The sequence below is a fragment of the Mytilus galloprovincialis genome, chromosome 2 (assembly GCF_965363235.1).
Source record: "Mytilus galloprovincialis chromosome 2, xbMytGall1.hap1.1, whole genome shotgun sequence".
NCBI lineage: Eukaryota > Metazoa > Mollusca > Bivalvia > Mytilida > Mytilidae > Mytilus > Mytilus galloprovincialis.
In genome coordinates, this window is record NC_134839.1 from 2,961,360 (window position 1) to 2,988,796 (window position 27,437).

The window sequence follows — 27,437 nt, forward strand, 5'->3', positions numbered from 1 at the left end:
AGATACCAAAAATATTTGAATACCAAAAGATACCAACGTTATTTGGATACCAAAAATACTTCAGATAAGGACAAATTATCCAATCATTAACCACAAATATTCATGAATCACAATAATTGATGCAGTTGGTTTAAAAATGGCCCACAAGTTTCATTTTAAAATCCTTCCACATCCCATCCACCATCATCATCACCCCATCCGCTAGCACTTGTGTCCTAATAAAAAGAAATAAAATTTTATTAATTGTACAATTTAAACTATTTTATGGATGATCATTTTCTAGGTTCCCACCATATTTGTTTTAAATGTCATGTACCAAGTCAGGAATATACTACCGGTAGTTGTTATTTAATTGTTCGTTTCAATATGTATGTTGCATTGTCGTTTTGTTTTTTGTTGCACTTTAGCATTGCTGTTGTTTCGTTGTTTTCCTCTTATAGTTAATGTGTTTCCCTCGGTTTTAGTTTGCAACCCGGTTGTTTTCTCTCCATCAAATTATGACTTTTGGATAGTAGTAAACTGCTGTTGCCTCTATCTAGCAATAATGGGGTTTTAAAGATGTTTCTGAATATGGAAATCTTAAATTACAGACTCCTTTATGACATCATAACCAGAGTTGCCACCATCAATAAATTTGCATGGGGGTTGTAAATGCAGTTTTACTGGCAATGTGTTATGATCTATCAGGAACCTGGTTATAAATGCTTCCTTATCATGCTATAGCTTATGTGATAGTGATAGCTATATTTTAGTTTTGGGAAATAAGATTTATTCATCAGTAAAAAATTGCTTCAAGCTAGATTCTAGTAATTGTTAATTCTCTTTGATAAGTTCTTTGTGTCTTTTTGTTAGTTTTTTGTGCTTTTCCAATCTGATAAATCAAGCCATTTCCAACTTATATTAACATTTTATTTTGTATTGCTGTTACACTTCTATCCCAGGTAGCGAGAAGGTTGAGCATTCATGAGCACAAACATGTGTAAGCCCACCATTTTCATTTTGTGGCTCTACCTTGACAGGAGCCTGTAATTCAGTGGTTGTCGTTCATTGCTCTCAGTCATATTTTGTTTTTTTGTTTATTGATTCAGCATGAATCAGGCTGCCATTTTTAGTTTGAATTATCTAACATTTTTATAATGTCAAAGTCTTTACGGTATAGGTTTTGCTCATTGTTGCAGGCAGTAAGGTCACCTGAAGATTCATACAACCACTCTCATTTGCAATCATACCATATTTCCTTTTTCTTAAATTAAATAATTACCAATTTTTCATAACAATTAGCATGGTAATTGTGTATGCTTAAAATATATAATCAATACCAACCTTGTCAACTTCAGCTTCTGTATAAACAAATAAGGAGGATTTCTCAGTTTTACTGCCACTGACTGGACTTTTAGGTAAACTTAATGACAAATTTTCTTTTGGAGTAGTAGGTTTAATTTCAGGAATCATATCTGCAAAAAAATCCTCTTCTTTCTGAGCCTGAACTTTTATCTCCACATTGTGAATATCAAATTCAGCACCAAGAGGTTTGTTAGCTTGAGGTTTGATAGTTTTCACTTTCCCTTTTAACGACATTCCAGATTTTTTTACAGAATGATTAGTTTTGCTGGAGGATTTACTTGTATTTTCATTAATGCCATTATCTTTTGATCTCATGGAGTCAGTCCTTTTATCAGTAGGAGGAATTTTATTGGGGAAATGAAGTTTATTTGAGGAAAGTGACTGTGTTGTCTCTATGGCCACACTAGAATTTGTTGGTGATGTCACACGATCATGTGATGAATTTGACCAATCATCATTAAGAGATTGATTCTCATCCTCCCAATCTGACCAATCATCTTTGTCTGTACTGAACACTTCTGGTTGAATGTCATCTATAAGATTTGGTTGCATGTTAATTTCCTGGTCAACAGGTTGACTTTTGACTAAATTATCTAAATGACTCTCTGTTTCTGAAATTCTGGTGTCAATTTTATTTCTCTCATCAGATGTTGCTGAAATTTAAAAAGAAAATACTATAGATATTATCACAGCATCCAAAATTTAATGTTAAGTCAAATCAAATTTGCTGTTCTTCAATCATTTCTTTTGGACAAATGAAAACAGTGAAAGAGCCAATTTACAGTAAACTAGTTATATATAAATGCAACAGTAGTATACCCCTGTTAGAAATTCATTAATTGATTGAGAAAAATACAAATCCAGGTTACAAATTAAAACAGACGGAAACGCATGAAATATAAGAGGAGAACTACGACACAACAGAAACACAACATTAAAATGTAACACACAGAGAAAAGATCTTTAATATAACAATGGCCATTTTCCTGACTTGGTACAGGACATTTTAAGAAAAAACAAGAGGCTCTCAAGAGCCTGAATCGCTCACCTGGTAAGCAATGCCTTATTGAACATATTGAACCATGCCAGGCAAACATGTACAGCTAACAATTCTTCAATATTACAAATATATATGACTTACTGTTTATAAATAAAGAAAATGAGTTTATTTTTATTACATTATAGTTACAATAAAAGAATTTTAACAATAAAATTGTTATTGTTACATTATTAAATTGTTATTCTTTCGAATTTCTTCATTCATGATTTGGATTTATTCCACTGCTGAGAAGGGGCAAGGGGCTCCAATAACAGCAAAACAGTTAAATGATTTCATTAATAACAGTTAGGCATGGACCATTTAACTTGTAGGGGACATGGTTTTTTTCCTGGTCAGAATATTTTCTATTTTTTGGAAGTAGCACAACAAATTATTTTTTTTGCAAATTGCAAATTGAAAATTTCAGGACAGGTAGACCTTGACCTAATAAATATTTTAACTTCTAGTCTTATTTGCTCTAAATGCTGGAGTTTTTTAGATATAAGCCAAAAACTGCATTTTACCCTGTGTTCTATTTTTAGCCATGACGGCCATGTTTTTAGACAAAATAGAAAATAAAACACAAACTTTATTTTATACACCCTACTGATCATTCAGTTGAAGTTTGGTTGAATTTGGTTGAGTAGTTTTAGAGGAGAAGATTTTTTAAAGTTAGCAAATATGATGAACAAATTGTGAAAAAATTGTCATTAAAGGACAATAACCCCTTAAGGGGTCAATTGACAATTTTGGTCATATTTAATTTATTTGTAGATCTTACTTTGATGATCATTTTTGCTGTTTACAGTTTATCTTTATCTATAATGATATTCAAGATAATGACCAAAAACTGCAAAATTTCCTTAAAATTACCAATTAAGTGGCAGCAACCCAACAATGGTTTGTTTGATTCGTCTGAAGATTTCAGGGCTGATAGATCTTGACCTAATGAACATTTTTACCCCTGTCAGATTTGCTCTAAATGCTTTCGTTTTTGAGATATAAGCCAAAAACTGCATTTGACCCCTATGTTCTATTTAAAGTAAGGGCGGCCATGTTTTTTGACGGATCAAAAATCGAAGCACACACTTTGTGCAGGATAATCTAAGGAACTATCATGCTAAGTTTCATCCAAATCCATTCAGTAGTTTCAGAGGAGAAGATTTTTTAAAGTTAGCAAATATGATGAACAAATTGTGAAAAATTGTCATTAAAGGACATTTACCCCTTAAGGGGTCAATTGACAATTTTGGTCATATTAACCTATTTGTAGATCTTACTTTGCTGATCATTTTTGCTGTTTACAGTTTATCTTTATCTATAATGATATTCAAGATAATGACCAAAAACTGCAAAATTTCCTTAAAATTACCAATTAAGTGGCAGCAACCCAACAATGGTTTGTTTGATTCGTCTGAAAATTTCAGGGCTGATAGATCTTGACCTAATGAACATTTTTACCCCATGTCAGATTTGCTCTAAATGCTTTCGTTTTTGAGATATAAGCCAAAAACTGCATTTGACCCCTATGTTCTATTTAAAGTAAGGGCGGCCATGTTTTTTGACGGATCAAAAATCGAAGCACACACTTTGTGCAGGATAATCTAAGGAACTATCATGCTAAGTTTCATCCAAATCCATTCAGTAGTGGCAGAGGAGAAGATTTTTTAAAGTTAGCAAATATGATGAACAAATTGTGAAAAATTGTCATTAAAGGACATTTACCCCTTAAGGGGTCAATTGACAATTTTGGTCATATTAACCTATTTGTAGATCTTACTTTGCTGATCATTTTTGCTGTTTACAGTTTATCTTTATCTATAATGATATTCAAGATAATGATCAAAAACTGCAAAATTTCCTTAAAATTACCAATTAAGTGGCAGCAACCCAACAATGGTTTGTTTGATTCGTCTGAAAATTTCAGGGCTGATAGATCTTGACCTAATGAACATTTTTACCCCCGTCAGATTTGCTCTAAATGCTTTCGTTTTTGAGATATAAGCCAAAAACTGCATTTGACCCCTATGTTCTATTTAAAGTAAGGGCAGCCATGTTTTTTGACGGATCAAAAATCGAAGCACACACTTTGTGCAGGATAATCTAAGGAACAATCATTTTAAGTTTCATTCAAATCCATTCAGTAGTTTCAGAGAAGAAGATGTTTGAAAAATTGTTAACGACGACGACGACGGACGCCAAGTGATGAGAAAAGCTCACATGGCCTTTTAGGCCAGGTGAGCTAAAAAGGTGGGTTGAACCTGGTTTTATAACTACATGTTCTTTTATTCCTTTATCCCATTATATTACGAGCAGAAGATTTCTTTATATGATTTTCACCTTTTGTAAATGAATTCTTTCTGTTTTGTCTTTCAAGTCTTTTCTGTTCTCTTCTTTCTCTTGCTTCTTTCATTTTTTCTTCTTTACTTTTATTGTCTGATGGTGAGCTTTGATTATTTTCTGTCTTGGTTTTGCTGAAGACAAATAAAAAGATAATGAATAGAGCTAAACACTGGTGAATTAAGTTTATAGCTCTAATTTGACACTCTTCTTTCAATTTGTAGTAGAAGTTCTGTACTTATTCCAATAAACATAGGGTATACACAATGAAACATGTATTTAATGATTCTGGAGATTAAATGGATATTATAAGATTGTTAGTAGCTAGGAACTTCATGAATCTTTTAAACAAGTAAGCCCTTATGTATTTGTACAACTTTTGGTTAATAAACCGTTGGTTTCTTGGAAGGTGCATTTACGGGTGGCATCTTATCCAAATTGAAAGCAAACATGTTAGTAATTCACGGAATAAAACCATTGGCTTTGTCATTTTCCTTTGTGCGTTATTGGACAAGAATTTACAATTATTTTGTCTTATTTTTGCAATATACCTCATTGTAGCTAGATCCTTTAACTTCACCTTGCCATTTCCAATCACACCATTTATATTCTTGGCAGGATCTTTTTCTTGAAGATTTGTATTTACATTCTGAAAGTGAAAAAAGGGTTTTCTAAAGATTTATCTCTGAATATTGTATCTTCTGATCAGTAGCATCCCACTTCTTTGGTTGAAAAAAATTTTGTTTGTGGTATGTGCACTGTAGATACATTATTATTCATAGGATACCAATTTCTTTGGGTTTCGTTGGTTCAGTTAAACCAAGAATTCAAATGTTCAACAAATAACATATTTTAATAGGCTTTGAATATAGAGATTGGCAAAACCACAAAATCAAATATCCAGGAATAAGGAAGTTTTCAGCAATCCACGAAAATTGATACCCACGAAAATAACTGAATCCACAGTATGTGTACATTTACCATTATGTACAATTAAACCCTTTTCTAGACCTGGATATGCCCCCAATTAACAAATTAATTTAATTACTTTGAAATGAAGAAGTTTCTGACAACACAGAATCAACCACTGATAACTTTAATCTGACATAATTACTGGCCAACATTTTACATACATGTTGTTATTACACTCACAACAAATAAATTAAAAACATTACACTGTATTTTTAAGCAATATGATTTGAACTGATGAAATCAGTTGCATATTTTAACCGTCTCTTACCTTTGGCAGGCCTTCAATAAAATATGTTTTACTTCGCCCTCCAATAACTACATCTCTACCAAGTATGGGTATCATGTCTGCTAGACAATGTAAACTAAGGGCAGCTAACTCTTCATTTGTATCTCTTATACCTAGTAAAATCTACAAAAGACATTGGTAATGGCAATTTGATAAAAAAGAGATGTATCTTAATTTTTTAGTTAAGTTACAGTAAAAGTTTTCACTGTTAGAATTGTACTGTGTACAACATTTACCTTTTATAATTAGCTGAGCTTAGAAGAATGCCTAGACCTCAAAACAAGAGAACAATGCATATAGCAGTAACAGTGTTCTCCACAGAATTTTTAAATAGAACCATTGAAATTAACATATCACTGGTTTTCCAAAACAATATAGCACCCTGGCCCCTTTACATTCTATAATAAAATCCTAAGACAGCACCATGGTAGAAAATATAGCACACGGGTACCATGATACTTTTAAAAAGGCCCTTGGGAGAACACTGTATAATTACATGGTGATTGAGCTGAAAACAACACTTCATAAATATGCAGATTTTTCATAATACACAAATTTTTGAAAAAAATAGTAGTTTTGAACTTGCTGAAAAAATGAGGTAGATTTGTAATTACCTGTGGAAAAATAATATCTTCCAACTTTTCTTTATCAAATAAATCTACATAACATGGAAAATACTTGAGTAATAAAGTCCTTATGTTTATTTCATGGCAACAGAAAGCTTTATATAACTCTGGAATGACACATGATCTGTAAATGGACTCTGAAAATACGGGAGTTATCTCCCTTCTCTGAGACAATCTTCCATTGCTAAAATCTACAAAATACATAAAAATAATTAAACAGAAGCATATAATTTGTGTTCATCAGAAATATAATGAAACTCAAAATACACACCTAGTTTAGAAGTACCTTAATTTTTTCCATTAAAGTCAAGGTTAGTAAAAGAGACATAAATTGAATTTTTCATTTTTAAACTGAATGTGTAGTCAAATCAAGTAAGGGATGAATTGGGCAACAAGAAACAAACTTATTTCTATTTTGTCTACTATTTTATTCCATTTCAATTTCTGAGGCATCAGTGTACCATCAGTCAAAACTTCTTGACCACCTTAATTATCTTGTTCACATATTATTTTTAATTCTAGTTTCTTCTATACAATTCAGAGTTTAGTATGACGTCCATTATCACTGAACAAGTACATATTTTTGTTTAGGCGCCAGCTGAAGCACGCCTTCAGGTGTGAGATTTTCTTGCTGTATTGAAGACCCATTGGGAGCCTTCAGTTTTCTGCCCTTTATTGGGTTGTTGTCTCTTTTACACATTTCCCATTTCAATTCTCAATTTTATGTTATACAAATCTACATATATTTACCTCTGAGAGGAGTAAGTATGTGAGGAGCCACAATTTCCCTTGCTGTTTTGTATAGTAATACAAATCTACATATATTTACCGCTGAGAGGAGTCAGTATGTGAGGAGCCACAATTTCCCTTGCTGTTTTGTCTAGTAATACAAATCTACATATATTTACCTCTGAGAGGAGTCAGTATGTGAGGAGCCACAATTTCCCTTGCTGTTTTGTCTAGTAATACAAATCTACATAACAATGGTTTGACTAGATGTTTTCCTACAGTTTCTTCAGGTAGAGACTGGAGTCTTTGGAGTAAATTTCTGAGAGAAAAGAGTAATTCAAAAATGTGCCTTTCAAATGGTAAATTTGTATTCTATTTTGCATATGATTCAAAACATAAAAATACTTCTCATAAATATGATTCAGTAAAAAATTAGCTACTAGACATAAGTTTTTTTTTATTAACTATGAATACTTTATTACTAAAGTATTCAGCTATATTTAAATAAACCCTAATATTAGGTAGTCCTCTAATTTAAATGAGCATAAACTACCAGAAAATATATGCCGAAATGGAAGAGTCCAAGTATTGATATGGAAACCCCAAAAATCTTTAAGTATCAGGTGCACAACTTCATATCAAGTATAAGAATCTGTGCAAGTTTGATTGAATATTATTAAGATCTTTCAAAAGAGTTTTACTTTATGGCACCAAATTTTGAGAAAGTCAACTTCGCAAGACAACAGAAGTGGTCACTATATGTCACTGCAGCCTTATAATTAAGTTACACAATTTTACAATTCAATTCCCTCCCAAATGTTTTCATCATATCTAATATTGAGATTAAAGAAATAAAGGATTTAAAAGTTTCACAAATCTATTTAATTTCTATTTGTGGAATTCTCAAATTACCTGTAGAAATCTTCTCTTTCGTCTTTATTTTTCAATGTAATATGATGTAGGAATGTTGATAAAGATAATAGATCATTACTGAAAATACAACATTTAATAATTAAGAAATAATTCCTTCAGGTCATGCTCTATGCTCATTTTAATATGAATATATATATTTTAATTAGAATAACAATAAAAATAATGAGAATATGAACAATAAATTTATGCACATGTGTTAAACACACTTTGTGCTTATTAGAACACAGCTTTGTTTACAATGTGTAATAAGGACGTCATATTAGAAGTGCAATCAAGAAAAGAAATATGTGAGGGCTACTCCAATAAAAAATGAATGTGCAAGGGTAGCAAGAGAAGTTTTGATTTTGACCTTTGGTCTTGTGTGGGTCATCTTGATTTATGTCCATTTGATGTATACAAAATAATTTACTGAAAGGATTTTGAATGTGAAATTTGAAATCACTTCCTACCCTTTAACATAATTTTTTGAATGATATAGCCCATAAATCAATATGCTATTTAGTTACTGTACTTTGTTTAAGGCCATGAAACTATTTTCCACACAATGGATCACTTCAATGTCAACACTTAATATCCTCAAAGTTTTATACACGTACAAGATTAACAAAAGAACCCTTTTTTTTTTAAAAGTTTTTGTTTAAAGTAACTTAGCTAGATTGGAAATAAATATGTATATTGTCCTCATAACATCCAATAAATTGTAAATGGTAACAAATTAACGTAATTTGTCCTGCAATATTTTCATAATTTTCATAAATAAATTTTACAATTTTTATATTAACAAAGTTTCTTAGGTAAAGAACATTGTAGCACAAATCTACTGTAAAATGAAAATATCTTATAGCGAGAATCATACCTGAATATTTTATCCTCCAAAAAAGTGTGAAGCTTTGGTCTTTGTTTTGGATCACTGTTTAAACACTCATCTTGAATTCTGAGTTCAAAAGTTTTTATTATATCATCTGAAAGAAATATATACAAGGGATGTAACTATATAAAATTAAAGTCATATGAAAAGTGTTTCTTGTAACTGTGATGTTCAAGAAATTATTAAACCAATGCATGCATATATTCTAAACTAAGTCCTCAGAATACATTTAAAGCTTTCATTACAAGTTTGTACAATTGAAAAAAAAAAAGATTCACTTGCTTTAGGTGAGTGTTATCTTAAACAATGGCGGCTAATTGACTTTCCAGTTTCCAAGGCCATAGTAATCAAGGTTGCCAAAGTATAGCGATTGCTAATGTGATATATGGTACACAATCAAACCAAATTTCGGCTAGATCTTTATTTGAATGATATAGTCATTCATGGAAATAAATAAATTTATAACGAGTAACCATCAATTATCAAGCCATACCTAAATCTTCTAACTGTTCTAGTAAGGAGTCTACAAGTACACCAAAACTATACACATCTCTGACATGACCAAATTCTGCCGTTAAATTCAATCCTTCTCCCTAAAAATAACACAGAGATTTCAATTCTTTTGCTTATCAGGAGGGATTTAGTAATATCAAATTTTTTTATCTTGTATTCATGACAATTTTTTATATTCTCAATTTCTTTCTGTCTTTTCTTATATTCTAATTTTCAAGAATCTAGGCAAAAAAAGTATTTAAATAAATGTTTAAAAATCACATTAAAGAATATTAACATGAAATCTAGATCTTCTTCAATTGGTTTCAGCCATATTGGAATCATGTATCATGTGCATTGTTGATTATTTTTGAATTCATTTGAAAACTGTATACCTTCCAATTCTCCTTGTTTTCACCATGTGCTGATTTTATAATTTTGATCACTTACCCTTTCCTCAGGGACTTTGCTATTTTCATTTCTAAATTTTTCAACACTTTTTAAGAATTCAGGGGTAGCTTCTACAAAACGACAGGCACATTCAAAGCCACCAAGTTTCCAATGTCCATTCTCAGTGACATAAACTGTATCAGCACAGATATTGTTATGACAAATATTGGCCTGAAAATAAATGTTATTATCTTATAATCATCATTATCATTTAGGCATCTTAGTTCTAGCATCATTTTAAATTTAGATGACAGTAATTTACAAATGATTTACTTATTACTGATGTTTAAAATCAAACCAATAAAGAAGATTCATACTTTAATTTACTGATTTTTAAATCTGAAATCAATAAAGAAGGTTCATTCAAATACTCAGGTAATTATATGAACTCCATAAGGAGCGAGACTGGGTGGGTCAACCGTGTCAGTGTCTCCTGCTGTGCATTCATCCCCCGCCATGCACATACAAACTCATTAGGACATCCAATTGACAGATGTTTTTATTTCAGGTGCTGTTAATACACAGATTTTTGTTACTTTATTTCATTTAAATCTTCATTTGTTTTTTAATCAATGGAAGCTATAATGAGTGTTTTCCTTTGTTTTCAATCAGATATTTTGTAATGAAAAAGGAAGATATTAAAATATTATTTGGTATTGAAAAATCTTTTTCAGAAATTCTACCCCAGAATAATGAAAACCTATATTTTGAATCAATTGTTAATAATTTACTACAGTGTACATGGTGTGACCTGTGTTATCCAGCACACTGGGGGACAAAAACAAAATGTTGGATAAGCAGGCTGTTTGAATACTCAGGTTTTTTCTGCAAGGATAGGTTTATTTTGGGACTAGAAAAATGTGTCGGTTAAAGCAGGATGTTGGAATACTCAGGTGTCAGATTAGGCAGGTTACACTGGACATGTTTATTGTAGGTATACAGATAATTAATTCATGTTTTTTTCTAAATACTCACCTTATCATGAAGAAATGATAAAGCTGAAATTATATTGCAAATGCCAGAGGCAACTTCCATGGACGATAAATCTCCGAGAACAAGTGACAATGGTGTTGCTCTTTCTGTTACGAGGAAACGATCATCATTCTTTCCATCTCTGATGTAATGAAGGATATTTGGATGACGAATACTCTTCAAAAACTGAAAGTTTATAAACATAAATGTAGATCATTCAATGTGGCAATCACTTACATACATGTAATATGCATAATAAATATTTCTATGAAAACCTTATGTTTCACCATTGCTGCGACAGAGGGTTTAATACTTTGTAATTAGGGGTCAAAATTGGCCCTGGTCTGGTAGTCCGAGACCAGTAGAATTTGCATCAGACCAGTAGGTTTTGTCATCTGGTTGTCCGATGGACCAGTAGAAATTTGTCAATAAAAATCTGATTGCATCACAATCTTAGTTTGTTTACCAAAAAATTTACCTGCGATATCAAGTACTATTTCTCTACCAATTTGGAAGGAGTTAAACCCAGACAATTTTTTTAAAATAAGTGACCTTCAAAACTTAAGAAGGATCAGAATAAAGTTTATGAAATTTACAAGAAAACGTAAACATTAAAAAAAAAATATTGGGGAAAAAGATCACTAATGTTTAAATTATATAGTTGGTTTTGTCAGATCTATTATTCATAATGTTTCACACTAAAGATATACATGTATCATCATTTCATCCGGTCCTGGCTTATGTGGAACACATGTACAGCCTTCACGATTAACTTTTGAGTCCACAAGCCCAAAGTTCTCTCTCTTTTTCTTGTCTAACATATGTAAAAGAAAGCATGAAAATAAAAGTAAATATCTATCATTTATATTAGTGTTTGTCAAATGAATGTCATTTTTGCAGGACCAGTAGTTTTGGAGCCGGACCAGTAGATTTACGGTCTACTGGTCATGGTCTGTGTTGCCAGTACACAAAAAAGCTTAAATTCGACCTCTGTTTGTAATGATTGTTTTCTGTGTACCATTGTTTACACACAGCACTGTACTATCAGTACTATATATATAGGCAATACAGAATGGGAGACACATTCATGTAACTACATGTAGCTATAGTCCATGTAGTCATAGTGCCTGGTTACAAGCGGGGACCATTTCACAGTACAATGTAATAATAAAATGTTTTCTTTTAATTTTCTAATTTTGGTTTCTCATTATATGGATCTTGCTGTCTGTTTTTAGGTTATTTCCCTCGATAAAGTATGATTAAATAGCTGTAGGTGTTAACATTTGCATTGATATATGTCATTTTTATTCCCATTTTACTTGCACCAGCAAGTCAGAAGTATATTTTGTGAGTGGTGGTCATATGTTGCTCTATATTAACAATTCAAACAAATATATAAAATGGGCTTGTTAAAAAACATTCATGGGATCATTAGGTAGCACCTGTCTCTACATAATAAAATTGAGAATGGAAATGGGGAATGTGCCAAAGAGACAACAACCCGACCAAATAAAAAACAACAGCAGAGGGTCACCAACAGGTCTTCAATGTAGCGAGAAATTCCCGCACCCGGAGGCGTCCTTCAGCTGGCCCCTAAACAAATATATACTAGTCCAGTGATAATGAACGCCATACTAATTTCCAAATTGTACACAAGAAACTAAAATTAAAATAATACAAGACTAACAAAGGCCAGAGGCTCCTGACTTGGGACAGGCGCAAAAATGCGGCGGGGTTAAACATGTTTGTGAGATCTCAACCCTCCCCCTATACCTCTAACCAATGTAGTAAAGTAAACGCATAACAATACGCACATTAAAATTCAGTTCAAGAGAAATCCGAGTCTGATGTCAGAAGATGTAACCAAAGAAAATAAACAAAATGACAATAATACATAAATAACAACAGACTACTAGCAGTTAACTGACATGCCAGCTCCAGACTTCAATTAAACTGACTGAAAGATTATGATTTCATCATATGAACATCAGGCACAATCCTTCCCGTTAGGGGTTTAGTATCATACCATCATAACATATATGAGAAGAACATAACCCGTGTCATGCCAACAACTGTTTTTAGAATAAATGTGTTTAGTTCCGATGCAAAGACCTTATCAGTGATTCAATATTAACGCCAAAATATGCAATCTTTAATGACTTGACAACCGTATCGTAATTATATCCCTTCTTAATAAGTCTATTCAAAGGTTTTGTAAGTTTCTGAGGTGAATACTGACACCTTTGTGCTTTATAAAGAATATTACCATAAAAAATTGGATGTGAAATACCTGAACGTATTAGAAGTCTGCATGTTGAGCTATATTTACGAATGATGTCTTTATACCGATGATAAAATTTAGTAAATGTTTTGACTAGTTTGTGATATCGAAAACCTTGGTGTAATAATTTTTCAGTAATACATAAATTTCTCTCGTTAAAATCGAAAACATTGTTACATACACGAGCGAATCGTACAAGTTGAGATATATAAACACCGTAAGATGGTGAATGTATTACTCTTTTTTTATAAAGATTGTCGTACATGTATTTTGGAACCCATTTCACATCTTACAGCCTTTTGAACAACCTAAGATGAGTTTAAAGACAAGGACAGCAATTTCAATTACTTTTATATTTCTTTCAAATACTCTGAAGTTGTCTTTTTTCTTAGATCTCTCACTGAAAACTGTTATCGGGGTGTCGTTCTCAAACGTGATACCATGTCGGACTTCCCATTGAGTCTCTGAACCTGTGATTACAGGGTATTCAAGGGAACACTCTTCTAAAGAACTTGTTTCGGCTCCCATCGATATTTTTGTATCACATCTACATTGTTTATGCCCTAGAAATCGCTAAAAACAAAAATTTACTCAAAATGAAAAATAACCGGAAGTCAAAATGGTTAAATAAGATCTGACAGAAACTCCGAAAAGGAAACGACTTTTCTCCGGAATTATGATTTATTATTCTTCTTTAGCTTAAATTACAAATGCGTTCAAACTTTAGTAAATTCAACTTGTTCATATAAAAGCTGTTCAATTATTTGATGTTTTAATTTAATATTCATTCAAAGTCAAAGTCGATTAATACGATATTTTCTCTTCCATAATTGTTTACATTTTCTTTCATCGTGACGGTTTTCCCATTCACGCTCTTGCTATTGCAGTTGCCGTATTTCTAACGAAAGTTTGCCATAACGGTTAAGTCATTGCATATGGAAAAACTGTCGGTGAATAAGGGTACAGGAATACAAAAATTCACTTACAGTACATTTCTGAATAGAATGTCTATGTATATGTATTTTTACAGTCAAACTTATTTTGTAATTTTTTTTATTTTCACCTTATGTAAATCTCCCTTTTTTTCTTGATTATTTTAAGTTTAATAAATATTAATTTTACTCAACTGGCCTATTTCATTCCAATAGACTACCTTTTTATTCTTAATAAATTCCCTTGGGAAAAAATTACTATGATAATGTTATACCTATATAATAGACCTTTCAAAAACCTTTCATAAAGCTTCCCTCTCCGAAAGAATATTTCATAAAATTAATTTGAATTGAATTAGAAACAAACCCTTAATCTCCTTTTATTGTCCTTTAAAATTGTTTTTTTTAATGTGAATTGGTGTATACATAAATTTGTAATCCTCAAAAATATGTTGAACTGGTCAGATACTTAATATATTGCGGCAAACTTCTGTATCTGTATCTGTAGTGGTACGTGTAGAATCCTATTAAGGCTTTTATACACGGTGGAGAAGAGCGCCGTTGTTATGGGCGGTGTTCTTGTAGAGCGGTCTTAAATGCCTCTACAGAACCTGCATGCACAACTTTATCTGGTAGTTGGTTCCAGTGAATAGTTGTTTCACTTGCCCTCGGATGGACGTCAAAGACGTTAGCGCCGATTTTTTTTCTTGTGTGACGTCATTCCACTATATATTCTAACAACGTCGACAAGACAAACTGGATATTTCTTATCAAGATGATTGGGACTTTGTATAAATTCAGTGTTTTGCATACGGCTATTTCAACTATTGGTTCGGAGATCCAGGATGCCGTGAAAAGGGTAGGAAGTTTATGGCATTTGTGTGTGTTTATATGGTCCTGCATTTTTGTGCTATACAAGAAAAACAATTATTCAGCGTACATTGGACAGCTGAACACAAGATTCATGATAGTTGCCATACTCTATTTACTGTTACATAACTACGTTTTGGCAAACTTCAGATGGCTTAGATTTCTGAGATTTAGAAGAACGAGGTTCATTGCTAAAATGATCATAACAATGTGCGCGCCAGTAGCATTCTTGTATCACATGTGGTTTCCTTTTCAAACAAAGATTGATTGTATTTTCCAACTTGGACTTTTAGACATCGATTTTGAGGAACCTTGCCAGGGATTTCAATTAATGACAGTTGCACTTGCAGCATTAGTGACATTATTTATCACAGTTCGCAACCAGGATGCTTCAAACAACGCAGTAAAGCGAGGAAGAAATAGTATTAGTGATTTAACCACACCAATTAAAGAATATTCTGGAATGACGACCAGGAGCCGTTCTGATTCTGCAACAAAGAGGTGTTTAAGAACTCCATTGCGGTACAAAGATAACTAACATCGGAAGAAGACATCATTGTCAAATTCTATGCTGCTGCTAATTTAACCTAAAAAGACATCATTTGTTACTTATTTACACTAATACATTTATACTGTATATTCCGCACAACATAGTAATACTTTTATCAATATATTATGTTGAACTTTCTCAATGTCTTTCTTTCTTCTTTTGTCATATCAGAGATATATTAAAAAAATGTACTATAATAGTAATTAAATTTGTATTTTATGTCTCTGGTTATTTTAATGCATTATAAATGTGGGTTTTTTTCGGAGACAAGTTTTTATGGGCTAATCAATGAACTTGAACACAGTGTACTTGCAACGAAAAAATTAATGGAAAAGCTTTAGCAATATTCTTATTCATCTTTGATTATTACAGAAAGGTCATTAACAATGATTGATTAGATAAAGGAGGTGCTCTCGCCTCAGATTTAATATGGAAACTGTTCCAGAAGATATCTATGCACCCTTCTAACATGTAGAAATTCTGAACGTCGTACTACCAAAGCTTTTCACTTCAGTAAAAATGTGAACGAAAAAAAATCTCGACAAAGTTTTGAAAGCACCATGAAAATGTATTCAGCACTTCGTACAATTTTATTAGAATGTTGTTTGTTTGGCGTCCAGTGGTAAATAGTTCATGCATTTATTTCGGATAAAATAAAAGACAGTTTTGTAGATTTTGAGCAGGGCAGATATTATGATAGGAACGATACACATGGTATATATAAGAGTAAGAAGTTATGGTATGATTGCAAATGAACTAACTCTCTGCCATAGACCAAAATGGCGTACAGGTCACCATACGGACTACGGTCATGAACGAAACCCATACTAGCAATAAAAGGCAGGGGTTAAACAAGATAGCGGCTGACTATAAACTCACCAGTAGACCTGGAACAGTGGTGGAACAGAACAACACAGATACACAAAACAATACACGAAAAAACGTAAATTATAAATATGTTTGGTAAATCGTACATTTAATTTTGCTGCGTAATAAAATGGATGAGGTTCAAAATGTTTTTATTCAAGGTACACAGGCGTGGTGTCGAAAAGTTCGACGATAGATTTTCTTATACTTCTGTTAAGCCCTCTAAATTAAAGGCCACTTTTTTTTGGTAAAGTGTAAAGTCCACTAAAATAAAAGAAGACATATCTGCCTTTAGTTTTAAAAGTTATCTTGATTCCATTTTAAATCTTCACATGTCATTTATCAATTATCAAAAGTCCTAAGAAATCAGAGTTGCCTGCCAAAGAATGTAATTTTATTGAAAAATCACTGAAAACTGGATTTCAAGTTTGTATATAATAAAATTATGAATTAAATCTTCAAATAATATGATTTCAAATAGTTATAACTTCTTTAATCATGTCATATAAGCGTGTTAACAGGCGCTAGACCAAGTCAAAAGTAAAATCACAAAAATACTGAACTCCGAGGAAAATTCAAAACGGAAAGTCCCTAATCAAATGGCAAATTCGAAAGCTCAAACACATCAAACGAGAATGGATAACAACTGTCATATTCCTGACATGGTACAGGCATTTTATTATGTAGAAAATGGTGGATTGATTGTGATTTTGTAGCTAGCTAAACCTCTCACTAGTATGACAGTCGCAACAAATTCCATTATATTGACAACGAGGCGCCGCGTGAACAAAACAAACAGACATAATACAAATGTAGATGAAAATTTCAAAAATACAGCAGTCAACATTGAGTGATAATCTAAATAATTAAAAAAACATACAAATATGAAACAAAGAAGCACAAAATGGCATATAGCAAAAATTATAAACAAGAGTACACAAATTTACCATAGTACAATAACACATTGACGGGATGTATAAGTACAGAGCCACGTCATATATTATGTACAAAGACACAGAAAAAGGCAAACAGAAAAAGCACTTATAGCAGAAATGAAAGACAAGCAACAAACAAGTTTTCGAAGTAACACCAAATGGCATATAGACAAAGCACATAAGCGAAAGACAAGAATACGAGAATATCACTAAACAATATAATGACAGAATGAACAAGTACCACAAGTATCTTAATAACAGTAAAAACAAACAAATATTCAACAAAGAAGCACAAAAAGGCATATATCAAATTTAACAATCACAAGTCATTTTTGGTGTAAACATTGGTGATTTTGTCAAAAAATCGTTGAAAATTGGTATTTTTATACCATTCAACACTGTGACAGTCTTGTGAACAGCCAATTCCAAGTAACCTGCAAGCAAGTGAATCGTTGGTTATCACAATTCTGCTTACAATTACAACAAATAACTTTCAATAGCAAATTGTTGTCTTCTCCAATAACTGTAACATGACTATTTTGCGGATGTTGATTACATCTGCATCATCAGGAGCATTTACTTGTAATTTCACTGAAGCTTAGCATTTCATAAAATCTCTGTTTTTGTATGAATTTGATAAGAAAACTTCCCTTTTCGACCAACTATACCGTGTGTAACGTTACACCTGTTTTTATAACACAACACGACAACAGTGTATTTATAATATTCTGTGTAATATATGGCTGTAAATATTCTATCTAGTCATGGTTTTATCCTTATCCGTCCGCCAATCCCAAAATTGGTTTCCGTTCTCTTATTTTACTTTAGTTTTCCTCAAGCAAATATTATACACAATGTTAATTATCACATAACACAGATCAAGTTTGAATATTGTTGGCGTCACTTTTTTACCGTTCTTGAGTTATGCTCTGTAACTGGAAATAAATAAAAAAAATCCTGATTATTTTGTTTCTGTTCTCTTACCTTAGTTTGTCCAAACCAAAGGTAATGAAACCTATAGATCCTTGTACACAATATTTATTACCACATAAAACAGATCAAGTTTGAATTTTCGTGGCGTCACTTTTTAGCTCACCTGGCCCGAAGGGCCAAGTGAGCTTTTCTCATCACTTGGCGTCCGGCGTCCGTCGTCCGTCGTCCGTCGTCCGTCGTCGTCGTCGTCCGTCGTCGTTAACTTTTACAAAAATCTTCTCCTCTGAAACTACTTGGCCAAATCAAACCAAACTTGGCCACAATCATCATTGGGGTATCTAGTTTAAAAAATGTGTGGCGTGACCCGGTCAACCAACCAAGATGGCCGCCACGGCTAAAAATAGAACATAGGGGTAAAATGCAGTTTTTGGCTTATAACTCAAAAACCAAAGCATTTAGAGCAAATCTGACATGGGGTAAAAATGTTTATCAGGTCAAGATCTATCTGCCCTGAAATTTTCAGATGAATCGGTCAATCGGTTGTTGGGTTGCTGCCCCTGAATTGGTAATTTTGAGGAAATTTTGCTGTTTTTGGTTATTATCTTGAATATTATTATAGATAGAGATAAATTGTAAACAGCAATAAAGTTCAGCAAAGTAAGATCTACAAATAAGTCAACATGACCAAAATGGTCAGTTGACCCGTTTAGGAGTTATTGCCCTTTATAGTCAATTTTTAACCATTTTTCGTTAATTAAAGTAATCTTTTACAAAAATCTTCTCCTCTGAAACTACTTGGCCAAATTAATCCAAACTTGGCCACAATCATCTTTGGGGTATCTAGTTTAAAAAATGTGTGGCGTGACCTGGTCAACCAACCAAGATGGCCGCCAAGGCTAAAAATAGAACAAAGGGGTAAAATGCAGTTTTTGGCTTATAACTCAAAAACCAAAGCATTTTGAGGAAATCTGACATGGGGATAAAAATGTTTATTAGGTCAAGATCTATCTGCCCTGAAATTTTCAGATGAATTGGTCAATCGGTTGTTGGGTTGCTGCCCCTGAATTGGTAATTTTGAGGAAATTTTGCTGTTTTTGGTTATTATCTTGAATATTATTATAGATAGAGATAAACTGTAAACAGCAATAATGTTCAGCAAAGTAAGATCTACAAATAAGTCAACATGACCAAAATGGTCAGTTGACCCGTTTAGGAGTTATTGCCCTTTATAGTCAATTTTTAACCATTTTTCGAAAATTAAAGTAATCTTTTACAAAAATCTTCTCCTCTGAAACTACTGGGCCAAATTAATCCAAACTTGGCCACAATCATCTTTGGGGTATCTAGTTTAAAAAATGTGTGGCGTGACCTGGTCAACCAACCAAGATGGCCGCCACGGCTAAAAATAGAACAAAGGGGTAAAATGCAGTTTTTGGCTTATAACTCAAAAACCAAAGCATTTTGAAGAAATCTGACATGTGATAAAAATGTTTATTAGGTCAAGATCTATCTGCCCTGAAATTTTCAGATGAATCGGTCAATCGGTTGTTGGGTTGCTGCCCCTGAATTGGTAATTTTGAGGAAATTTTGCTGTTTTTGGTTATTATCTTGAATATTATTATAGATAGAGATAAACTGTAAACAGCAATAATGTTCAGCAAAGTAAGATCTACAAATAAGTCAACATGACCTAAATGGTCAGTTGACCCGTTTAGGAGTTATTGCCCTTTATAGTCAATTTTTAACCATTTTTCGTAAATTAAAGTAATCTTTTACAAAAATCTTCTCCTCTGAAACTACTGGGCCAAATTAATCCAAACTTGGCCATAATCATCTTTGGGGTATCTAGTTTAAAAAATGTGTGGCGTGACCTGGTCAACAAACCAAGATGGCCGCCACCGCTAAAAATAGAACATAGGGGTAAAATGCAGTTTTTGGCTTATAACTATGAAACCAAAGCATCTAGAGCAAATCTGACAAGAAGTTAAATTGTTAATCAAGTCAATATCTATCTGCCCTGAATTTTTCAGATGAATTGGACAACTGGTTGTTGGGTTGCTGCCCTCCAATTGGTAATTTTTAAAGAAATTTTGCCGTTTTTGGTTATCTTGAATACTATTATAGATAGCGATAAACTGTAAACAGCAATAATGTTCAGCAAAGTAAGATCTACAAATAAGTCAACATGACCAAAATGGTCAGTTGACCCCTTTAGGAGTTATTGCCCTTTATAGTCAATTTTTAACAATTTTCATTAATTTGGTAAATTTATGTAAATTTTTACCAAATATAGTTCTCTGTTACTAATGGGCAAAGTTCATGATAGATATAATTGTAAGAAGCAAAATCGTTCAGTAAAGTAAGAACTTCAAACACATCACCATCACCAAAATACAATTTTGTCATGAATCCATTTGTGTCCTTTGTTTAATATGCACATAGACCAAGGTGAGCGACACAGGCTCTTTAGAGCCTCTAGTTTACCGTTCAAGATTATGCCCTTTTACAAAGGAACAAATGGAAAAATTGCTAATTTTTAGTTTCCGTCTCTAAATTAGTTTGCCTCTCTCAACCAAATTATGCAAATGTTATGAAATTTATACAAAATGCTTACCGGTATTACCTGACAAAACTCACATCAAGTTTGATTTTTTTTTATGTCAAGTTCAGGGGCGGATCCAGCCATTTTAAAAAGGGTGGGTTCCCAACCCAGGATAAAGGGGGGGGGGGTCCAACTATATGTCCCCATACAAATTTATTGATCGGCCAAAAAAAAAGGGGGGTTCCAACCCCCGGAACCCCCCTCTGGATCCGCCACTGAAGTTGAACCGAATTCGGTTGTAAATATTGACCATGATTTTGTGGCAAAATGGTATTATATGACATCGATATTATAACGTAAAAACTTGGACGTGTATTCGAAATGTGTTGGGCATTCTTCGTTGAATGGAGCTTTGCATCGGAGTTCAAACATATGTTTGTCAAATCAATACACATGATTTTTTATCGAACTTACTCCTGAAATTAATAACGAGGTCGCTATGCAAATCAATACTTCATAAGTGCGTGGCGAATCTTAATATTAAAGCAAAGACATAATGATATATATCAACAATGTAGCTATAGAATAGAAATATTTCAATATTCGAAATTTTGTTAATTTTTGCCGTGCGAAATATATTCAAATGTTTAATGTCAGTTTTAAGCCCGGTTGTCACTATCAAAGTTTTCTTATACAAGTTTTTTGATAGATTTTTTTTTATGTTGACAACTATGAAAGACAAATTTTGACGGGAAATATCATTCTATCACAGCGCATCTTATTCTTTTACCAAGTTTAAAAAAAACAACAACAAAAAAAAAACAACCAAACTTTGATAATGGCAACCTATGACTTGGATAAAGTTTTCTTTGACCATGTTTTTTATGAAAAAAATAATAGTGACAGCAGATGACTGGAACAAGTTTAAAATTACCAGGTCAAAGAAAATTATGAGCAATTTAACTTTGATAGTGACGCCACAACCAAGTTTTAGTCCTGAAAATATATAGCTAGGGTATTTTTCCCAATAAAAGTTTACCTTAAAATTATATACTATATTTTCTAATTGTTGATGTGTCATCATATATGACCTCAAGATTTATGTTTCCCAAATGCGACATGGTACCCTGAATGTACGTATACATATAATACTTGTTTTGATAATTTGGACGTCACGACGGGTGACATATGTATGGCAGAAGATGATCTTCACTCCTCGTTTCTTTTATGCAGTTCGTGTCATCCATGCTTTAGTCCTATGTGGTTTTTAGGCCACGGTTTTTGAGGGGGAGGACAGGGGGTACCCTTCTCCCTTTTCCCACCCTCTTCTCCTTTCTCCTACCCCCGTTCTCCTTTCTCCCATTAGAATAAAACATCTCCTTTTGAGATCTTTTTCTTGAAATATTAGAAAAAAATTTAAAAGGAGAGATATTTTATTTTTTCTCCTTTCTCCAACTTTTTCTTCTTTCTCCCAGCCTTCCTCTCCTTTCTCCTATCCCCTTTATCCTTTCTCCCACCCCTTTTCTCCTTTCTCCTACCCCCTTTCTCCGGCTGTCTCCCTTACCCCTGTCCTCCCCCTCGTTTTTCTATACTTACACTTGTTTTGCCAAGATTATTATTTCGAACCCTTATGTCGGTATCATGCTTCATTTTCCCTCAAACTTTTGCATGGAAACGTCATACTATGATATCTCCATCAAGTATCAGGCAATCGCTCAAGTGAGTGGATAAACAAACTCTAAGTTTTATAACTTTGTAAACCTATATCCCATAAGGAATACAGACACTATATTTAACACCAATTTTTGATTTCACGCTTAATAAATTGATGATTTTCCCCGGATTCCTGACTCATTTGAGGGTAATTTCACGAGTCCCTCCCGACTAATAAATTGATGATTTCCCCCGGATTCCTGACTCATTTGAGTGTAATTTCACGAGTCCCTCCCGACTTCGTTTCCCGTTTTCACACACAATAATTCAAATGACTTTCACGTGTCACGCTTACAAGAAATAGGACAATCCTGTGTCACGCTTAGACCCCAATGAGACCAACTATTGGAGGAAGGACGTTTACTAGATATGTTAGTTATACGTCCTTGATTGGAGGTGAAGATTACTTACAGTATAGTTACAGTTACACACGACAGCCACCGATCAAATATAAACCTAGCTTCTGTTTTTGTCTGGAATATGCTTATAATATTTGCAGAAAATTATGCAATTAATTAATCGATATATCGTATTGAAATGGACAAGAATAAAAAAGCAGATTATTTACAAAAAAAACCTTACAATTTGACAGATATGCATGATAAAAATTCACTAGAGTTCAAATTTCCCGCGGTAAAACTTTCGACAAGTGCTCTTGGGATTTATCCATACGCATAGAAGTACCGTTAGGAGAAAATGGCGTTCTAAAATATTGGGATTGTTTGCTATTGTAGATGGAGGTTTTTTTAATCTCTATGAACCAAATCGTCTAATTGGTAAGCATAATAAGATGACCCAATTAATATAGACACGGGAGTTGTCTTTTGTTGACCACGAATTGTTTTTCAAATGTAAATATCACAACATTTTCAAGGATTTAATGGCGTTATGCTTTGGCAATTTCTCCCAAATTATTGACTAATTCTCAGTATTAACAGTTTTCGTATATAAAACTTTATTATAATGGTTCTGCATAGTAAGAAATACCCAGGCAACAACCAACAGTCTATACCTGTATACTAACAACTGAGACTACTATAACACATGTGTTATAGTAGTCTCAGCTAACAAGTACAAATTTCTAGCAATCTGATATGAAAATTTCAAAATATATTCATATATTTATAAATGAATATCTTCATGATGATCAGGGGCCGATCCAGGATTTTTGAAAGGGGACGTAAATCTATAAATCAGATTGTATACTGCAGAAGATACAAAACAACTATATCAGACTCACCACACTGACATTGCCATGACTTCAAAAAAAAAAAAAAAAATAGTATGAGATATAGTCAGGGGTCTCAAATTCTTTTCACTGATCTATGCTTTTATACAGGACCCTAACAAAAACCCTTCATCTTATAATTCAAATGGTCTTGCAGCTTGTCACAAGAACTACACTAAAGAACATTTGAAATGAAAAAAATATTATTTGTGAAGATTTCATAGAGCTGTAAGTACCTGTACCTAGCTTATGCATTTAGAATGATTGGTTTATTGATAAACTTTAATCAGTTATATTTTGTTCTAGACAAAGGAGAAAAAATGAGTAAAGTATCTCCAGAAGAAGAAAGATCAAAGATTTCTAAACAAGTAATTAAGTGATAGTTCTGAATTCAAGATAAATGAAAGGAGAAGTTTGATACACATTTAATTTACTAGACAGCAATCTGACATTGTGCACCGCAGTACATTTATTATAAATTGCAGGGTAACAATGTTTATGGATTTTGTGGGCAAAGTGAACCAGGAATTCAAATATTCAAAGAAGTACTAATCTCCAATAATAATGCAGCTTTTTAGGCAGACTTTGGTAAATCCACAAAATAAAGGGTAAAGAAATGTATGAAGCTGGTATTAGTCTTCAGAGCTTTCATTCTGTTCATTTAGGAATGGTACATGTATGTGAAACTTTTATCATATAAAACTATACATGAAGTGACTATATATCTGAATTAAGGAATTTTCATACTTGGATCTTCCACATAAATGAAAAATAAAAAAATTGGTCAGTTCAGGTAAGGAATACAAATCAGTGGAAGGAAAAAAATAAATAAGAAATAAGGATAAAAGGTATGATTGCAAATGAGACAATATCCATTAGATTCTAAATGATAGGTCACTGTATGGTCTTCAACAATGACAAATCCATATGGTATAGTCACCTATAAAAGTTGGCACTGGCTACGGTTACATGGAAATGTAACAATAATAAAAATATTATTGTTACATTGGAGACTAATTGCCGAAATGCAAAGTTGGGTGAGGAACCGATTAATTACAAATGTAATAATAATTACTGAGGCTTCGGTTACATTACGTTATTGTTACATGAAAAACAGCAATGTACGCTAGATTGATTAAACTTAAATCTTCTATAGTTGTATTGCTTCATTCTTTCATATGTACTAAAGAATACTTGTAATTTAATACTGATAAATAATAAAATATTATTATTCAACAAATGGTGTACAACTTGATAGTTTTACTACGTATTAATGGTTTTGATGTTCTTAAAGATACTACTCAAGATTAGGAGTGTGACTGTCAAAGGCGAAAAATATAGTTCAATGGTTTCACTTTTTTAAAGTATTTAACTGCACACCTACTGTTATTAAGTGTCATTATACTTTGGACCAATTTTGTTTATGGTGAAAAAAATAAAACTTGGGATGCGTTTTAAACGAAACTGAAACAATATCAAGACATACATTTCATACAGCTTTATAACTTGACGTAAATTGATAATCAAAAGCAAAGTTTGCTAACTGTAACTTAAAAATACTAAGAAAATCTGTATGTACACGTATCCGTGGAGGACGTAATTTCGTTCATCAAAAATGTGTCGGACTTTAAAAACAACTTACTGGATTTGTAGAAATTGTCATTGTAAATAAAAAATTACAGTAAATAAATTGTATGTTATAAATTTTTGAATAAATGTCCTCAACTTTTATTATTTAGTACATATTACTAGTCCCATCGTACATTGCTTTTTTTCATGTAACAATAACGCAATGTAACCGTAGCCTCAATAATTATTGTTACATTCGTAATTAAACAGGTCCTTACCCAACCATGCATTCCGGCTTTTAGTCTCCAATGTAACAATAATAATTTTATTATTGTTACATTTCCATGTAACTGTAGCCAGTGCCATAAAAGTTTTAGATATAAGACGAAATGTAAAACAATTCAAGTGATGAAGCCAACTGCCTAATTTATGCAAAAACAATAAAGGAAAAACATATGTGATCCACAGATAACATGACAACTACTGAATCTACAGGCTGAGCATTGAAAATTAGGATATATATTTTTTCATTATTTAACTTCTTAGAATAAATCATTTACATCAAGTACATGTATATAATTTCTTTAAATTAAATTACAAAATATGCCTTCACATTTCTAAAATGTATTGATTTATTATGTAGGCAAAAACTGATTTAACTGAAGATGGTAAAGCAGAAAATGGAGGAAGGAGTAAACGTAGGAAAAGACCACGACAAATGTTCTCACCTGATGATGACTCACAGCTTTCACGACGAAAACAAAAGAAACCAAAACGTTTTCCGTTCTCTTCCACAGCACCAGATAGACCATGTGATATTCTTCAAGATGGTAAGTTTTACTCTGGAATAGTATGACACATAGAAGTAAATTAGTGGTTTGTTCATATTGTAAATTTATTTGTTTTAATAAGCATACAAATATTTGTGGGTGAGGGAAAAAATTGTAAATTTATGGATATTAGATTTAAAGGTTTTTCAAAGTTATAAGCATTGCAAGCATAAAAACATATCGAAAAGTTTGTACTCTGTTGCACATTTAAATTCAGGGCTTACCTAAATTAATGAATTGGGGTAAATTGTACTCCACAAATGATAAAAATAATTACATTGTACTTGGAAATATTTTTTTTATGTGAATAGAATTTTTCTTAATTTTTTTTTCATGATAAAGAACATTTGATATATTGGATTACAAAAAAACATCTTGATTATATTTATAACAAAACAATGCTATCATTTTGCAGGAACTCCTTTTTGTTGTGATTTGTGCAAGTCAAGATATGTAATCAACAGATTTTCTAAGAAGTCTTTGAAGAATAGGCGTTCAAAGCATGTTCCAGCACCCAAACAGAAGTATGATCCAGTAAAACAGAAAATGTTACTGTTATGTAATGCTTGTGGTAAGTGATAGAAAAGAATAGAAAATTTGATATTATCTCAAACACCTAGTAATCGCTATTTATAGATATAGGAAGATGTGGTGTGAGTGCCAATGAGACAACTCTCCATACAAATAACAATTTAAAAAATAAACCATTATAGGTTAAAGTACGGCCTTCAACACGGAGCTTTGGCTACCGTTACTGCATTCTTGTAAAACTTTGATGTCACAAGAGAAAATGTCTGATGCCACATAAGAAAAGGATTGTTGTATGATGCCACATAAGAAAAGGATTGTTGTATGATGCCACATAAGAAAAGGATTGTTGTATGATGCCACATAAGAAAAGGATTGTTGTATGATGCCACATAAGAAAAGGATTGTTGTATGATGCCACATAAGAAAAGGATTGTTGTATGATGCCACATAAGAAAAGGATTGTTGTATGATGCCACATAAGAAAAGGATTGTTGTATGATGCCACATAAGAAAAGGATTGTTGTATGATGCCACATAAGAAAAGGATTGTTGTATGATGCCACATAAGAAAAGGATTGTTGTATGATGCCACATAAGAAAAGGAT

At 32.5% G+C, this 27,437-nt stretch overlaps 2 protein-coding genes across 2 annotated transcripts in view; one reads left to right on the forward strand and one right to left on the reverse strand.

Moving 5' to 3' along the window:
- Positions 1-30: 30 nt before the first annotated feature.
- Positions 31-13,952, reverse strand: LOC143062686 (protein-associating with the carboxyl-terminal domain of ezrin-like). The gene is made up of 13 exons (XM_076234428.1): positions 13,681-13,952; positions 11,055-11,237; positions 10,080-10,250; positions 9,631-9,730; positions 9,126-9,231; positions 8,249-8,326; positions 7,516-7,655; positions 6,596-6,798; positions 5,964-6,104; positions 5,275-5,372; positions 4,724-4,857; positions 1,324-1,997; positions 31-215 (listed from the first exon to the last, which is right to left on the reverse strand). Exons 1-13 carry the CDS (start codon positions 13,858-13,860, stop codon positions 156-158), a joined length of 2,268 nt encoding a protein of 755 aa, XP_076090543.1. The 5' UTR covers positions 13,861-13,952; the 3' UTR covers positions 31-155.
- Positions 13,953-23,360: 9,408 nt separating this feature from the next.
- LOC143062687 (uncharacterized) overlaps positions 23,361-27,437 on the forward strand; it is a 35,697-nt gene continuing 31,620 nt past the window's right edge. The window contains exons 1-4 of the mRNA XM_076234430.1: positions 23,361-23,450; positions 24,209-24,270; positions 26,115-26,301; positions 26,717-26,872. Of these exons, the coding sequence (XP_076090545.1) occupies positions 24,223-24,270; positions 26,115-26,301; positions 26,717-26,872 (391 nt within the window). The 5' untranslated portion in view covers positions 23,361-23,450; positions 24,209-24,222. The remainder of the gene's footprint in view (positions 23,451-24,208; positions 24,271-26,114; positions 26,302-26,716; positions 26,873-27,437) is intronic.

Coding starts and splice junctions, on each gene's coding strand:
- LOC143062686 (XM_076234428.1), bottom strand. CDS start 13,860: ATGGGAGCCGAAACAAGTTCTTTAGAAGAGTGTTCCCTTGAATACCCT. Junction 6,799..7,515: donor CATACTGACTCCTCTCAGAG/GTAAATATATGT, acceptor TGTATTTTGTAG/ATTTTAGCAATGGAAGATTG. Junction 1,998..4,723: donor AAAGAATTCATTTACAAAAG/GTGAAAATCATA, acceptor TTTAAATTTCAG/CAACATCTGATGAGAGAAAT.